Genomic DNA, 17,091 nt, shown 5'->3' with positions numbered 1-17,091 from the left:
AATCCTCGAGCAACAAATCTAGCTTTGTGTTTTTCAATACTGCCATCAGCGACGTATTTGATTTTGTATAACCATTTTGAAGATACAACTGTTTTGTCTTTAGGCCTAGTTACAATATCCCAAACATCGTTCTGAATTATCGAATTGTATTCTTCTACCATGACATCTTTCCACTCTTGTGACTTTAGGGCTTCTTCAATTGTTGATGGTTCAATTTTGTTTAGCTTAGTTATAAGAGCAGTGTAACATGATTGATTTCGAGTTCTCTTGTTTTCTTTTGAGATCTCATTTGGTTCCACATTGTTTTCTTCAAGCATCTTCCTTACCCATAATGGTCTTTTCTTCCCATTAGTTATATTTGATTCTCTCTCTTCAAGTGTGTGCTCCCTCTGATTTTCAGTTTGTCTGATTTCCTCATCATCTGAGATTGGTTCATCTTTTATGTCGGTTGAAAGTTTTAAGGCAGAATCCTCTTCAAAAATCACATCTCTACTTATTTCAACTGATCTTTGTCCAGGAATATAAATTCTATAACCCTTGGGATTTTCACTATATCCTTTAAATATACCTCTCTTCCTAGAAGGTTCAAGTTTAGTCCTCTTTTCTTTGGGTATGTGAATATATATTGGACATCCAAATATTCTAAGATGACTTAGATCTGGTTTGGTCCCTGAGAAGACTTCTTCAGATGTGGTATTCTTTAGGAATGAATGTGGACATCTGTTTTGAATGTATACTGCAGTCTTAGAAGCTTCTGCCCAAAATGAGGCATGCATATTTTGATCATGTAACATAGCTTTTGCAGCTTCAATGATGGTTCTATTTTTCCTTTTTGTGACTCCATTTTATTGAGAATTATAAGGTACTGTATACTCCAGGCTCTTAATCACAACAAAATTACAATTTTTTTAAAATATATTAGATGTATATTCTCCTCCATTGTCTGATCTTAATGTTTTAATCCTTTTACTTGTCTGATTTTCTACTAATGCTCTAAAGGTTTTGAATTTTGATAGAGCTTCATTTGATTCTTTGCCTTTCAAGAAATAGATCCAGGTCTTCCCAGAAAAATCATCAATGAAGGGTATGTAATAAAGGAAACCTCCTAGAGAAGGTGTGGGCATGGGTCCACAAAGGTCTAAGTGGACTAGTTCCAAGACTGATTTTGACTTATGTTCACTAGAGGGAAAAGGGTTTTTTATGATTTTCCCTAGAGAACACCCTTTGCAAGTTCCTATATGAGATGAGTCTAGTTTAGGAGTACTAGAAGTTATCTTATCTAAATTAGGAAGTGAACTAAACCCAATGTGCCCAAGTCGTCTATGCCATGATTCATTAACATTGGATGTTCAAGACTAAGGGCTTGAGTTTGAATATTGCTTAGTCTATATAATTTTCCAAATCTGGACCCTATGATAATAACACTTTTCGCATTTGAGTTATTAGGCCAATATAGTACTTTGTCTTTGTTGAAGGTGACATGATATCCATCATCGGTTAGACTTGAGATAGAAATTAGGTTTCTTTTTATGCTTGGTACAAATAAAACATCTTTAAGTTTAAGTGTAGTTCCATCTTTTAATTTTATAGAACATGTCCCAATACCTTTTACAGGATAGGTAGAATTGTCTCCAATTGTAACTCCTTCAGTGATATAAGTTCCAAATGTATCAAACATATCTTTGAATCCAGAGATGTGACGGGATGCACCACTGTCTATGATCCAAGCTTCTTTATTTGAATTTACTTCACTTGAAAGTGTGGAATAGTATAGTTGATTTTCATCTTCCTTTGTTTCAGCAAGGGAGGCTAGAATTTTCTCTCTTTCTAGATAGTTTCTGAAGGTGTGTCGTATCTTCTCACAGTTATAACACTTAACATGAGAATGATCTTTATTAAAATTCTTTTTATTATTATTGAATTTTCTTTTATTGAATTTTCTCTTTCATTTATTTGAGATAGTGTGAAGAGCTTGATTCTCTCCCTCTTGATTTTAAGTGATCCCTCTGGAGATTAACCTTGATTCTTTTGCTATGCATTCATTTTTCAACTGATCAAATGTAGGAATTGAATGTCTACTTACTACTTGTATGAAGGTATCCCAAGACATTGGAAGCCCTCTTAGAGCTATTAATGAAAGTTCTTGATCTTCTATTTTGTTTCCAATGGAAGATAATTGTTTCTTCATTTCAAAAAATTTCTCAAAGTAAGAGTGAATAGAATCTCATTTTTCCATTTTAGTATTCAATAATTGAGATTTTAAGGTTATTAGTCTACTTGAGTTATTTATCTCAAATGTATTTTTTATGGTCTTGAATACTTCATATGCACTTTTGATCTCTAATATAGAAGGAAAGATGTGATCTTTAATTGAATCAACAATGATTTTCCTTGCTTTATTATTACGTCTTTTCCAAGTGAGTTTTTCGGTTTCATCTTGAGGTATTGGGATATCTTTTTCAATGTAGTCTTCAAGTTCCAGTTCTTCCAGAATTGTAATGATACGGGTTTTCCAAGAGAAGAAATTTGATGCACCTTTAAGTCTATCTTCCACTTTGATGTTATTTGCCATTATTTTCTTCCTTCAATTCAAAATTGAGATTTCTCTACCAATTTGGCTTTGATACGATGTAAAGTTTTAAATGTTGAGGTCTTCTTATTGGTGTAAATCTCAATTTCAATAGATTTAGAATATGCAGGATTTGAATCACAGTGAAGAACTGCTTACACTATAATCTTTTGATGTTGTTTGTTGAATAATTAATGAGTTCAAAAAATAGAAAACTAAGATGATAATAAAACTGATGTTCAAATATTAATCTGTGATATGAGAGTTTGAGTGCCATATTGATTGTTCAAACTTCATCACAGATTATGACATATATAAGGGCACGGGTGGAGGACTGTTGCCAAATAGTCACGATGATCTGGGATAGTCTCAATGGAAGAACCCGTTCATATTTGACAAGTACGATGATTAGTTAGTGTTTACGTGATTATAATCATTTTCTCAAGACAACCACTTCACGATAAATACCAAGTGTGTTTAGAAGTGCGATTAATATTAATATTACATTCTATTGATTCTCAAAATAATGTCATATATATATATATATATATATATATATATATATATATATATATATATATATATATAGGTAGGATAATTACAATAAGATATCTATATATATAAAATTAATGAATCAATTATGTAATATGGAACTTGAGTAAAGATCTATAGGTACAAAAAAATATAGATACAATTTCACACAAGCTAACATTCTTAACATGAAGTGCTTATGAGATAACATACAAAATTTGTTCCTAGTAAGAAATCTTAAAAGATATAGGGAAGATAGGGAAAAAAATAGAGATAAAAATACTAGAAAGAGTGATGGATACATGAGTCACAAATTCATGACAATGAAGAAGAAGAATACGAACTAAAGAAAAAAAAAAATGAATTAAAGGAAGCACGACTAAGAAAGTAACTAGGAAGCAATTTGGGAATAGTGAAATGTAGAGTTATACAACATGGATCCAAAATTAGATTAAAGATAAAGATTCTTTGATAAAAGAAGATGCTCTATTTTATTTTATAATGATTGTATAATATAAAAAATTATCAATGAAGCGAGGATGAGAAAGGTTTCACTTCTTTAATGTGAGGAATCCATGTTGAAGGCTCAAATGTATCAAATTATGGATTATTTTTGAGCCTCCAAATAGTCAATTATTGATTGATTAGTATGCATTTGAGGAGAATGTTTTCTTTAGCCCCAAGTTGGGAATTTTGAGTTGGGAAAATAGTGATGTTGAAGACATCTCAACTAATTCTCTTTATCCAAAAGAGGTTGAGCATTTTGTTCATAACCCAAGGTGTAAAAATATTTCATACATGTTGATTCCTATGTCAATACAACTTGTAGCATAGTGCATTTGGAGTCTTTGTTTCAAGTTTCGAAAACAAAAAATTCGCACATTGGACCCAGGTAATATTTTGAGAGTCAAGAAGATAAATACATTGTTGTTACTATGTTCTTCATCTCTTACTTTTGGAATGAAATGAATTTTACGAGTATCCACATAAGGCTTGTTGTGCATTCTAAATACTTTGTGAAGGATCAATATTTACATGTATAGATTGCTCATGAGATTTAATTACGACATTTAAAGATAAGATTGTAGAGCTAATGGCCAAACAAAGATGTCACCTCATGGTGTTTGATGCTAGCTAACGTAAGGAAAATATGGTAAATTAATTTTGGTGTTTAATATTTTCTAACTCAAGTTATAATGTGTTGGATAACAAGCTATAAGAAAGTTGGACAATCCTTGAAGAATGAGACACTGCAAATTCCTAGTGTCATGTAAATCAAGAAATAAGGGCATGTTTGACTATTGGCATTAGCAAATGCCGCATTTGTCGTCTTATATCCAAAATTTGTTAGATGCTAGATTTCTTAATTCGAAAATTGTTTTTGTTGGGAGAGAAAAATAAAAATGAAAATTTGATTTAAGTCTAATTCCAATTCCACCTCTTGATCTCGACAGAATTAACAAATCCTCATTTCAGACCAAAATGGGAATTCAAAACTCATATTCTAATTTTGATTTGACACATCCAAATTGAGGATTAAATTTTTATAGAATTTGTCACTACCAATTCCAGTTCAATTCCAATAAACAAACGAACTATATGAGGTCTAGAAGTTCAAGGCATTGGACATGAAAATCTTGGAGACAATAGTTATGTGGATGAAGGACCATAAGGTGACAATCACACCCTTTATCAAATCTAAAGAAATGTTCTTAGTCACATGGTGCAGGAGTTTCTAGCCCTTATCATTTTTGAGGTGTTAGGATGTGGTGCAAGATTGGTTCCCATAATGACATTTTACGGTCCAAGGAAAGGAATGTAGTTTTATAACCATGGTATGATGTTTATATTGTTCACTTTAATTAACTTGTTTTAATTATAGTTACCTTCCACGAGCAATTGCAAATATATACGTTTATCGAATATAACTCCTTAATGTGGTGTGTAGAATGTCTTAGCCATTGAAGCTACATAGAAGCATCATTTCTAATATATATTGTATTTTTTTGGCATAAGTTTCAAGTGTCATGATTCTTGTAGCCACTTTGTATCCCCCACACAATGTGATTAGTGTTATTTTTAAAAAGGCACAGTTGAGGGTATCATGGTAAAATCCAAATGGAATAAAATTTGATTACTATGTCATGCCTTGGTCACTTTTATTTAGATTACTTGCACTAAGAAGATCCCAACATGTCAGAGATGGAACTCGACTATGAGTGAGTTATTAACATTCTAAATGATCAATGATTGATTTGACAACAAGCTACTTTCAGATATGCGATTTTGAGTAGCTAAGAATATTTTTTGGTTAAAAACCAAGCCTATTACTAATAGTTTAGAAAATGATTTTTGCCATTTTATACTTGAAAACTAAGCCCTTAGAAATATTAATAAGAGCAGGATCCTGACACATTTCCATATTGTTATTTTACTATTTGAACACCATATGATATCACATGGAATATCAAAACTATTTATTTAATTGTTAGGGGTTGAGAGGCACATAAACTATTAACATCATATGGAATATTTTGTGCTCACTAGCATTGCCAAAGCATATAGAACCTTCTACAAAGTATCAACTTTCTTCAACGTCATTCTTCTATCCTCGACCATGTCTTAAACAAAAGGGCACTAGACATTGATGTCCTTTATTTGTGTATAAAAAGGTTAAGTTTTTCTCGTCAAGCTAATGGTACTCCAAATGTCATGTGACTCTTTAGCTCAACTCTCATGGTTCTTGAAATGTCATGTGACTATTTGTGCATGAAAGGTTAAGATTTTGTCAAACTAATGGTACTTGAAATGTCATCCATCATCTCTAATAAACGAGGACTAAGAGGCATCCATTGGATAGTGGCTATCCAACCACAAAATTAAACTAAGTGCTCCCTCCATATCATGTCCTAAATTGGTGGGTGCATAGCCTCGATTATAAAATTGTACTCAACTTCATGTGATCTTTTATTTTCATATGAAGACTTACACTCAACAAGACTTGGTCCTTCGTAATATCATTAAGAACCTCTCAACTTTAACAATAGGCCAAAAGCTCATTTACAGTTTTAATAATTAAAAAACAAAAAATATTAATAATTAAAAAACAAAAAATATTAAAATAATGTGTACATTCCTGTGCCCTTTGGCTTGCCGGCATTTAATATTGGTATAACTCCAAATTTCCCTGACCCCACCTTCCTTTTCCTAGATGCTACTACTTATAGCGACGGCCAATAAGACACCCAATGGGGACATTTGGAGGCATGGAATTCGCCTCGCTCTGGTGCACGAAAGGCACGGAGATAAAAATTTCATACTGAACGACATCATTTCACAACAGACTGCCCTAAATTTTAATTTGCAGAACCTTTTGAAAAAATGCGCTTTCCCTAATTTTGATCCGGGAACAAATCTATAATACTATTTTATGCAACATTTATTGAAGGAATGAACTTAACCATCAAAACTCACATATTTTATACAGTTACAGAGGTTGCCTGCAACATTTATTAAAGGAATGAATTTAACCAAATAAACTCAAATAATTTAAGCAATTGATCTCTGAAACTGAAATTTTTATGTGGGCATATGTTGTATTGACTATATTTAGCAGCCCCTCTGCTCTGTTTCTTATGTTCTTAGCTGAAATTCATAGAGAGGGAAAACGGGTTACCTGTGAAACTTCAACATTAGGGAACAATGCAGTGAACTCGTCAATTGTCTCCTTTCCCAGCGCGGCTCCGCCCGAGCCAATGCGTCTCAGCGACGACAAGTCGTATTTGGAAACAATTGGTGATTTCGTTAAGGCCACAAAAATCGGTGGAGCGACAGCCAGAGTAGTTATTCTGTAGCGCTCGACGTTTGCAAGCATTTGGGCAAACTCAAATTTGTTCATCAAAACCAGAGTCGTTCCCTTGGCAACGGCACTGACCGCGAAGAAGAATCCATAGACATGAAACAATGGCACTATGCATAAAGTGATAATCTTTTCTGGATCACTCCTCTGTATAAACCCAGCCACCATAGCAATGTGGTTTCTGTGAGTCGAAACCACCCCTTTACTCTTCCCCGTTGTCCCCGACGAGTAGAGAAGCGTGGCGGTGTCCTCCTGTTGTATGTCGACTGACTGGAATTCATCCACGTCGGTCTGAAACAGGTCCTCAAGCATAGCAACATATCCAGAATTAGACCTTGGGCTTCTTTTCTGTGTGAGAACGACGGGCAGTTGGGCCGCGCGGGCCTTGTGAGCGAATTCTGGGGCTGTGATGGCGAGGACGGGATTCGAATCCGCGACCTGCCTTCGCATCTCTGCTTCCGTGTTGAGCGGATTGGCGGTTGTTAAAATGGCTCCTATGGAGACTATGGCTAAGTATATGCAGGGGATGTCTATTGTGTTGGGCAAAATGACGAGCACCACGTCGCGCTTTCGAATCCCGAGACGTTGCAGACCCGTTGCCAGGGCTCGAACGTTGTGGCGTAGTGTTGTGTAGGAGAGCTGTTCACCGGATTGGGCGTCGATGAAGGCTGTGTCTGTGTTGTGTTGGTGGGAGAAGACATAAGTGGTGAGATCCAAGTGTTGATTTGGTGGAGGAATGGGGACGGGGTCTCTTTTGCTGTAATAGATTTGGGTAGCTGTGGAGTAGCCGCTTGAAGGGAGGAAATGGGAAGCCATGGATATACCAGAGCGGATAGAATAACCACGGTGAATGATATTGTGAGATGATGGAGACGAGTGATAAAGTTTGCGTCTTTGTCAATGTGTTAACATGAGGATGGCCTCGTTCGTCTTAAACTATCAATGTAGACAGCTCGACCTGATTTGCTCGGCTATGAAATCGGCCATTGGAAACCTAGTCAACTTCCCTTGATTTTAGCTCAACAATATCTTTCGGTAAAGAGGAATTATCGCCATTGTTTCTTGTTTAATTTTTCATGTTTCGGATTAGATGGTAATTTGTTTTTAAAAAATTAGATGTTTGTTCTGGTTGAGGGTTACACCTCTTCAGCATCCTTGTTTTTAAATAAGATTGTTTTTGGGTTGAGGGGTTAGAGATTCGATATGGGCCCCACCTCTTCAACTTAGGGTTAAGGACCGATGGATATCCACATTGACAAAATCACCCGGGGCATGATTGCAACCTCATCTCTTATGGTGTCAGGGCTTGCACTCAACAATACTTGATTCCTGGTGGGCTCTTTGTGAACTATTCAACTTCACCAATAGACCAAGGACCTTTTGACTAAAATACAATATTTTGTCAATAGGTCTTTGGTCTATTGGTGAAGTTGAATGACTCATCAGGAGATCATTAGGGATTAAGTATTGTTAGTGCAAGGGTCCGACATCATAAAGGATGAGGTCGAGATTGTGCCCAGGCAATTTTGACAACACAGACACCCCTTAGTCCTTGGCTCGAAGGTGGAGAGGTTTTAGGGAGGAGTTGGCCCATATCAGGTTTCTAAATCATTTAAGTAGTGGCCTTTGCTAATTGATCACAAGCCTCATGCCTTCGCTAATTGATAGCTCACAAGCCTCATGCCTTCGCTAGATTGCCTCAAGATTTGAACCCTTTATTTAAAAAAATACAAATTTTTTAAATATTCATCATTGCTCTAAAGTTGAATGCCAAAGAAGTCATAACAATGTCTATTTCTATTAGGCATGACCTTAGACTTCATCCTTCTATAGTGATGGATCATTCATGCTTCCAATCAAAACATGATTTCTTTTGTGTGTGATTAGGATGAGGAGATATTTGATCATGATGCATTATACTTTGGAACTCAAAAGAATAAGTTAGATGAGATTATCAAATATTTAATATTGGTTTTCTGATCTTCAAATAATAATTTTAAGCCAATCATTGGATTAGGTGTAGTCAAATGATTTGACCAATCTTTTGATGATGTCAATGTGTCAACTTTGAAGATGTAGTAATTGTTGCTAAACTACTATGTTATTAACATCTATTAGAAATGGGTAAGATGTAAAGAAATGGTAAGAATCATTTGGCTTGATATAGTATGTGTAACATCTATTAGAAATGAGTAAGATGTAAATAAATGGTAAGAATCATTTGGCTTGGTATGGGTATGGACCACTTTTGTCAAAATATGTACAAGTATAATAAATACAAATTATAACCTACAAAATATGTGGTCCATGCATCAAGGAGAAGACAATGGAACAATAATTTAAGGATAAAATACTTCAAAATGAAAAAGAAAAGATCAATCATTTATAGTATTGTAAAGAGGTACATTAAAACAAACAGACAAGTTTGTTACAATATATTACTCTTTTTTTTGGAAGATTCTTTCAATCTTTAATAGTTTTAATGATCAATACATGATCAACTAAGTTAGGCATATGATTTTATCTCTACTATCCTTTCAAAGTGGAATTGTCTATCTAGGTATCAAAAGGATATGTGGCAAAATAATTTCTTATGTTTAAAATTTAATAATTATATTCTAAAGACTTTCTTATCACAAGCCTTTTTTGTATTTTTGTAGATATCAACTTTCAAATTTTCATTCTAATAAGAATAGAGTATGATATTGCTATAATGATTCAAATGTGTAGTTTTTTGAAGCAAACTCATTGACCCATGTTTTATGAGTAGTGGTTCATGTGAACCCATCTCTCATGAGAATGAGTAGAGCACTTAGCACTTATTGGATCTAGGTGATGCTCACAAAGGTGAAGCATCAAGACTTCTCAAGAGGTCACCCATCCTAATACTACTCGAACACAAATATGTTTAACTACGAAGTTTCTCTATAATTAAACCCACTTAACTTGTAAACCCATTTGAACAAAAAATCATCAAATATTATGTCATATGATTGTCATAATTGTGAAAGATTTCGATATAACCCCTTCTTCCTTACTTTTGCAAAGTTTTTAAAACTCTATCTAGAGCTTTACTTTAATCTGAATTAAGACTTACACTGCTTCAGACAAAATATGAAAAAAGAAATTCAATTATTTTAAAGTCCATTGAACAAATATAGTCGACTACCTCTCAAACTAATATGTACATTTCGACCAATGTCTTTGACTCACTTCCCCAAATGTATTTCCCATTCAAAAAAGTTGAGCAGACCGTTAGGGCCCGTTTGGTGAGCGGAATACAAGTGGAATAGGCATATGTAAATTCCAAAAATTTTGAATTCCTTGTTTGGATGCACCAAATGGAATTGGAATATGAAGTAAAAATGGAATACGTATTCCATTTTTGGCCCAAAAATGAGGTTTTGCAATTCCACCAAAATAGGTGTTATTGGAATACATATTCCTATTCCATTTTTTTAAATTTTAGAAAACATAAATTTTGGGGTCCGCGAATTCCCATCAAAATTGGCTGAACCAAATGGAGAACAGGAATACGTAGCCCCATTTTCTATTCCAAAATACATATTCTAGAATACGTATTCCTATTCCCGCAGCCAAACGGGCCCTTAGAGAATATAATACACGTTCCTATGGTGACGCTACCAAGTCTTAAACATAGAATAGATTTAACTCCATGTAATTTTGATCCAAGAACTGTTATCCTATGCAAAGTTTTCATCAGTTGTTATGATGTTTTAAAATTGTTTTCTTCTTTACCCATTGGCTTAAATAGTCAAAGTTGATTTATTTTTTCCAAGCTTAATTTTCTCGTTAGTGAACTGAATATCAAACTTGACAGGTTTTCTATATCCATTGTTGGAAGACTGTAAAGAGTCAATTATTAAAGGAATGAATAAGTATGTAAGGATCTAAATAGTAAATGCAGTTAATTCCCTGAAATTATAAAAAAAATTTCAAGAGCATGAGCTCATCAAAATCAAACATGGTGTTTGCCTGCCCATCTGCTCTTTTCCTTGTTATCTCTTAAATTAAATAAAAAGAGGCTGACAATTGTGTTACCTGTGAAACTTGAACATTAGGGAACAATGCAGTGAACTCGTCAATAGTCTCCTTTCCCAGCGCGGCTCCGCCGGAGGCAATGACTTTAAGCGACGACAAATCATACTTGGCAACAATCGGTGATTTTGTGAAGGCCACAAATATCGGCGGAGCGACAGGCAAATTGGTTACTTTATAGCGCTCCACATTGGCCAGCATCTGGGCGAAGTCAAATTTGGCCATCAATATCAGCTGCATACCCGTTGCGACGGCGCTAACCGAGTAGAAAAACCCATATACGTGAAACAGTGGCATAGTACACAAAGTAACTATGTTTTGTGTATCCGTCCTTACTGCAAACGACGCCACCATGGCGATGTGATTTCTGTGACTCGCAACTACCCCTTTACTCTTCCCTGTCGTTCCCGATGAGTATAGAAGCGTGGCGGTGTCCTCCTGTTGTATGTCAACTGACTGGAATTCACCGACATCCGTCTGAAAGAGCTCGTGAAGGGTAACGACATATCCCGACTGATTTGCCCTTGTGTTTGTTTTCCCTGTTAGAACGAAGGGCAGTTGGGCCGCGCGGGCCTTGTGAGCGAATTCTGGGGCTGCGAAGACTAGAACGGGATTCGAATCCGCGACCTGCTTTCGTATCTCGGTCTCTGTGTTGAGCGGATTGGCGGTTGTTACAATGGCTCCGATGGAGACAATGGCCAAATATATGCAGGGGACGTGTATGATGTTGGGCAATATGACGAGCACCACGTCGCGCTTTCGAATCCCGAGACGTTGCAGACCAGTTGCCAGGGCTCGGACGTTGTGGCGCAGTGTTGTGTAGGAGAGCTGCTCGCCGGATTGGGCGTCGATGAAGGCCGTGTCTGTGTTGTGTTGGTGGGAGAAGACGTAGGTGGCGAGATCCAAGTGTTGATTTGGTGGAGGAAGGGGGACGGGGTCTCTTTTGCTGTAATAGATTTGGGTAGCTGTGGAGTATCCGCTTGAAGAGAGGGAAGGGGAAGCCATTTTTGTAGCAGAGCGTGTGGAATAATAATAATATTGTTCAAGGGCAGAGATGGGTGATGAAATTTACGTCTATGTACGTAAGCGCGAAAACCGGTGAGGACGGCTTCTTTCGTTTTACACTGCTGATGTTATTGTTGACAGCTCAACTTGATTTGTTTGGATATCGAATGGGCCCTTATTTGGAAGTTCGGTGCGTCGATGAGGGGAGCTTTTCTATATTTAAGGAAGGAGGTCTTACGAAGTCAACAAAAAGCCACAAAAGTAGTGGTATTATTAATTGGAATCATTTTTTAGAATATTAGTTATATTAAAGATCTAAATGGATCTGTTAAAGATCATGACTGTGCTTCGGGTGAATAATAGAACGCATATCTTTTGATCCTTGTTTGTAATTCGAAGACGTTTTAGCTTGTAGACTCTATATCAGGTAGCTAAATTACTTTGTGAATTAATAACTTTATTGAACTAGTGTGCTCGTGGACTTAGTGCCTTTGTTGGACTACCATGCGTGGTTTGAACCTTTATTAAAAACAAATAGCAACACCTAGTATTTGAGGCTACACAATTGAGTGAGTGGAAAAGATCCTTCTAGTTTTAGGTTTTTTTTTCTTTCACCGTGTAATTCATCACAATTTTTCTAAATTTCTATCATTGTTTTTATATTAAATTTTTATTTAGTAATATGAATAGAATATGTCAAATAATAAAATACATGAGACTACCAACTTTATTTGGACTTGGAAAGTTTTTAAATGTAGATCGTACTAAAAAATGACAACATATGTTAGAAAATAGTCTTGACAATACCATTGAATTTTTTTAAGAAGTCCTCTTTTCTAGAGCCTGACCTTAATAGATAATAGTCCACTTCCTTCCAATTTAAAAATTATCCCACTCCAAATACATCAATAGATAATTATGTTATTTATTAGTCAAAGTTAATTAGGAAGTCGCTTCACCACCAACCTAAACCATTACATATCGAACATAAACCATTACATCATAGCCTTTGCATTCAATTCTTGATATTAGAAAAGGCCCTTGACGTATATGAAGATTTTTTTTAATATAATAAAATTTTATTATATCTTTTTAATTTAGAAGTTAGTAAAAGAAATAAAGATCTAATGTTGAGCAATAGATAAATATGTACATAACGATTAGATTGGGTGATACAATTTAATTTTTATTTATCGATGCAACTTGATTAAATTTCTAATATAAAATTTATAATTAGATGTCTAATTTCAATTGTTAGTGACAATGAAATAATGGAATCATTTTTATTTATATAACAAGGTAGACAAAGAAAAGCAAGAGCCTACAATGCAACGATAAATTGTTAGCTTCTTATTGGAGAGGTCTTGGATTCAAATGTATTTGAGATTAATACATAATAATAAATAATCTTAATAATAATAAAAATGAATAATAAATAATCTAGACTTTGACCAATTACCTATAAAAAAAAACCAAGGTAAACAAAGAACAAAACAACTTTATCTTCTTTTGATTAAGTTGTTAATTATCAACTCTGTTAATTTTTAATATATTTTAATGTTCTCTTTGATTGTCAACTAGATCCCAATCAATAATAAGCTTTTTGTAATAATTTATTTAGTTTACTTACATTTCGATTAACTCCAATCTATCTTACACCACCTAAATTACTTGAATTTTCTTTCTTTCTTTTTCAAATATGACGCTTTCTCAATGTTCATTTAATTTATAAATTGAAATATATTTAATATTGATTGCCCCATCTTAAATTTTGTATGCATTGCTTCTTAGTTCTAAGTTTATTATGATTTGACCATTTAAAGAAAATAAATTAAAATTAAAATCACGTAACAAGTGTTCTGTGACTTCTAGATTGATTAATAAATATTAAAAAAGGTCAAACCAAATGTATATTTTTTTCTATTTAGATAATGCCTCATAATGATACAAGCCACTCATATGCTTGTATGATTATATATTGTAAAAATGATATATGTTTGGTATCTCTAATTTATTTTTGAAAAGAAGTATCAAGAGGGTGTTGGCATGTGGAACGATTAGAAAACAAGTCCAAATGACTGACACTAGACACCATTAATATCACATTAACAACAACTAGTGACAAAAGATGAGATAATACAACACCGTGGATCTACCTTTGTAGAAAATAAAGGTTTGGATGTGACTAAACCATCAACCATGGTCAACACTCTCAAGGATAATTTTGGGACAAGTCTCCACAAAAGCTACAAGCTTTAAGCAAAAACAATAACAAGGGACTAGAGTGAGCTCTTTAAAACTACCAAGAATCACTTGAGTATAGGAAGAAAAGAAACCAAAAGAGAGAGACACTTTCATCACAATAACATTGAAGAAACATACTCAAGCAACATGTAGTCTGTCCATCTTTATGTGTCAAAAGCAAAGGTCCATAAATGACTAAGTCACCAACCCTGACCAACACTATCAAAGATCTTCCAACCAATTGCAAACTCCCTTTCCACCTCAATAGAAAAAGGGTCCACCTAAATAGGAGGAGGGAGGAGAAAGGTCAAAATAACAAAGTTGAAGCTGTTATACTTCCTTCTATCAACACAACCACGGGAGTTAGTCCAAATATTCTCCACCATAATAGGAGTCTTTTCGACTTCCAAAATCACAAACATCTCCACCTCAATAAGAGACCACTCTACCTCGATACAAGTTGTAAAAGGAGAAGCAGATACTAAGATTGAAACCAACCTCCTGAGTAGCAACACTATTCTCACACTATTCTCAAAACCAAAAGGGTTCTGTAAAGCCCCCAAGCTAATAAGCTATGAAGAATAAATGTGGGTGATGCTCGCAAAAATAAGCACACAACCAATGATGCCAACAACAAACAGACTGCAAGAAGGAAGATCCACCAAAATAAGGAACCCACAAGCCCTCCACAAAGCACACAAAGGATCAGAGCTCTACACCTTCATCTCCACAACCTCCATAATAAGTGTAGGCACAAGGCTAGGCTGCAAACAAACTAAAAAGTAAGTAGAACAACCCCTCACGACAAACAAGTCTCGCCGCCCGGGAAGTGAGGGAAAAAAACAAAGTGCACCAAGACAAAATAGGATGATTTGCCGTTCTCCAAAACACAAAAAAATCCAAGGAATCGCATCAAGAAAGGCCAGTCTCCAAGCACCAAGTGGGGGCAAAGGGAAAAGCTTTGTCATTCTCCAGCTACATCTATATTTATCTTTTTACCAATGTTAATACCCTAAGTATTTTATGCAGTTATAAAAAAAAAAACATCATGTGCAAAAGTTCATTAGTCCTAAACATGCATCTAAATAGAAAGACGTATTTGCAATGTCCAGTGGCTCTTTTTCTTACGCTCTTAAAATAAATAAATATAAAGGGACGGAAAAAGGGGTACCTGTGAAATCTCAATATCGGGGAACAATTTGATGAGCTCGTCAATGGGGTCCTTTCCAAGCGAGGCTCCGCCACAGTTAATGCGTTTAAGCGACGACAAATCATACTCGGCAACAAGAGGCGATTTGGTCAAGGCCACAAAAATGGGCGGAGCAATTGCGAGAGTAGTTATTCCGTACTTGTCCACATCGGCAAGCATCTCGGCAAACTCAAATTTATTCATCAAAACCAGAGTCGTGCCCTTTGCAATCGCACTAGCCGTGTAGAAAAATCCATAGACATGAAACAGCGGCACAATGCACAAAGTAATATCGTTTTCTGGATCAATCCTCTCCATAAACCCCGCCACCATAGCAATGTGATTTCTGTGAGTCGAAACCACCCCTTTGTTCTTCCCCGTTGTTCCCGACGAGTAGAGAATCGTGGCAATGTCCTCCTGTTGTATGTCGACTGCCTGGAATTCATCCACATCGGACTGGAACAGGTCGTCTAGCGTAGCGACATGGCAGCCAGAGTCATTTCCAATTCGGCTTGTTTTCTCTGTTAGAATGACAGGCAGTTGGACCGCGCGAGCCTTATGAGCGAATTCTGGGGCTGTGATGGCGAGGACGGGATTCGAATCCGCGACCTGCCTTCGTATCTCTGCTTCGGTGTTGAGAGGATTGGCGGTTGTTAAAATGGCTCCTATGGAGACTACGGCTAAGTATATGCTGGGGATGTCTATTGTGTTGGGCAATATGACGAGCACCACGTTGCGCTTTCGAATCCCAAGACGTTGCAGAGCCGTGGACAGAGCTCTTACGTTGTGGCGTAGTGTTGTGTAGGAGAGCTGCTCACGGGATCGGGCGTCGATGAAGGCTGTTTGTGTGGTGTGTTGGTGGGCGAAGACGTAAGTGGTGAGATCCAAGTGTTGATGTGGGGGAGGAAGAGGGGCGGGATCTCTTTTACTGGAATAGATTCCGGTGGCTCTGGAGAAGCCGCTGGAGGAGTTCAGATCGGATGCCATCGCACCAGAGGCGTATAGAAAACCATCCAACAGTCGGATGTATTTTTGACGGCCGGAGAGGAGTGGTGAAGTTTACGTCTGCGCCAGCGTTTTGACAAAAAAAGTTGAGGCCGGCCTCGTCGTTTTAGATCCATACAAATCGACATAATTATGCCGTAGGCGTTTCCTATATGAAGAAGAGGAGCTGAATCTTTCGTCTAACGACAAATATTGTATTAGAGAAGCAGGACGACCATAGAAATGATCCCATCCCTTCGTTTCTTTTGAGACACTTTATACGTATTTACATCAAAGGGGTTTGTTATCTGAAAAAGACAACTAACTATTTGATATCGATGGTTGAAAAAGATCTGCAGACCCTACAAGATGATTGGAATCATCTAGAGCCTCTATTTCCCTTTGTCATTCACTATTCAGATCATATCAGTTGTCAATGCCGATAGTTCTTGACACAGAGCGTAAAGAATGAAGAATTGTTGTCCGGTTATAAAATTCTTTCAATTTTATAAGCCTTGGTTAATTTTTTTAAAAACTCGCTCGATTTTAAGCTTTAAATTGATCATTTTATCTTTGAATCTTTGTGAGTTTCTGAATCTTCATGTCTCCGACTTGTTCCCAACTCCGTGCAGCACTTAAAATTTTTGAAAA

At 36.0% G+C, this 17,091-nt stretch overlaps 1 protein-coding gene and 2 pseudogenes across 1 annotated transcript in view; all 3 read right to left on the bottom strand.

Annotated features, from left to right (window-relative positions):
• Positions 1-7,839, bottom strand: part of LOC149537320 (putative CoA ligase CCL5) — a 48,929-nt gene extending 41,090 nt beyond the window's left edge. Inside the window, exon 1 of the mRNA XM_089802831.1 lies at positions 6,777-7,839. Within this exon, the coding sequence (XP_089658957.1) occupies positions 6,777-7,775 (999 nt within the window). The 5' untranslated portion in view covers positions 7,776-7,839. The remainder of the gene's footprint in view (positions 1-6,776) is intronic.
• A 2,887-nt stretch (positions 7,840-10,726) lies between these two features.
• LOC149537319 (beta-phenylalanine coenzyme A ligase pseudogene) lies at positions 10,727-12,210 on the bottom strand (annotated as a pseudogene).
• Positions 12,211-15,231: 3,021 nt separating this feature from the next.
• On the bottom strand, positions 15,232-16,566 carry LOC149537318 (beta-phenylalanine coenzyme A ligase pseudogene; annotated as a pseudogene).
• Between the last annotated feature and the right edge of the window lie 525 nt (positions 16,567-17,091).

The sequence above is a fragment of the Cupressus sempervirens genome, chromosome 9 (assembly GCF_028749045.1).
Source record: "Cupressus sempervirens isolate cs-2001-9-10 chromosome 9, ASM2874904v1, whole genome shotgun sequence".
Taxonomy (NCBI): domain Eukaryota; kingdom Viridiplantae; phylum Streptophyta; class Pinopsida; order Cupressales; family Cupressaceae; genus Cupressus; species Cupressus sempervirens.
The sequence above is the reverse complement of the archived record's forward strand: the minus strand, read 5'-3'. Positions and strand labels throughout refer to the sequence as shown.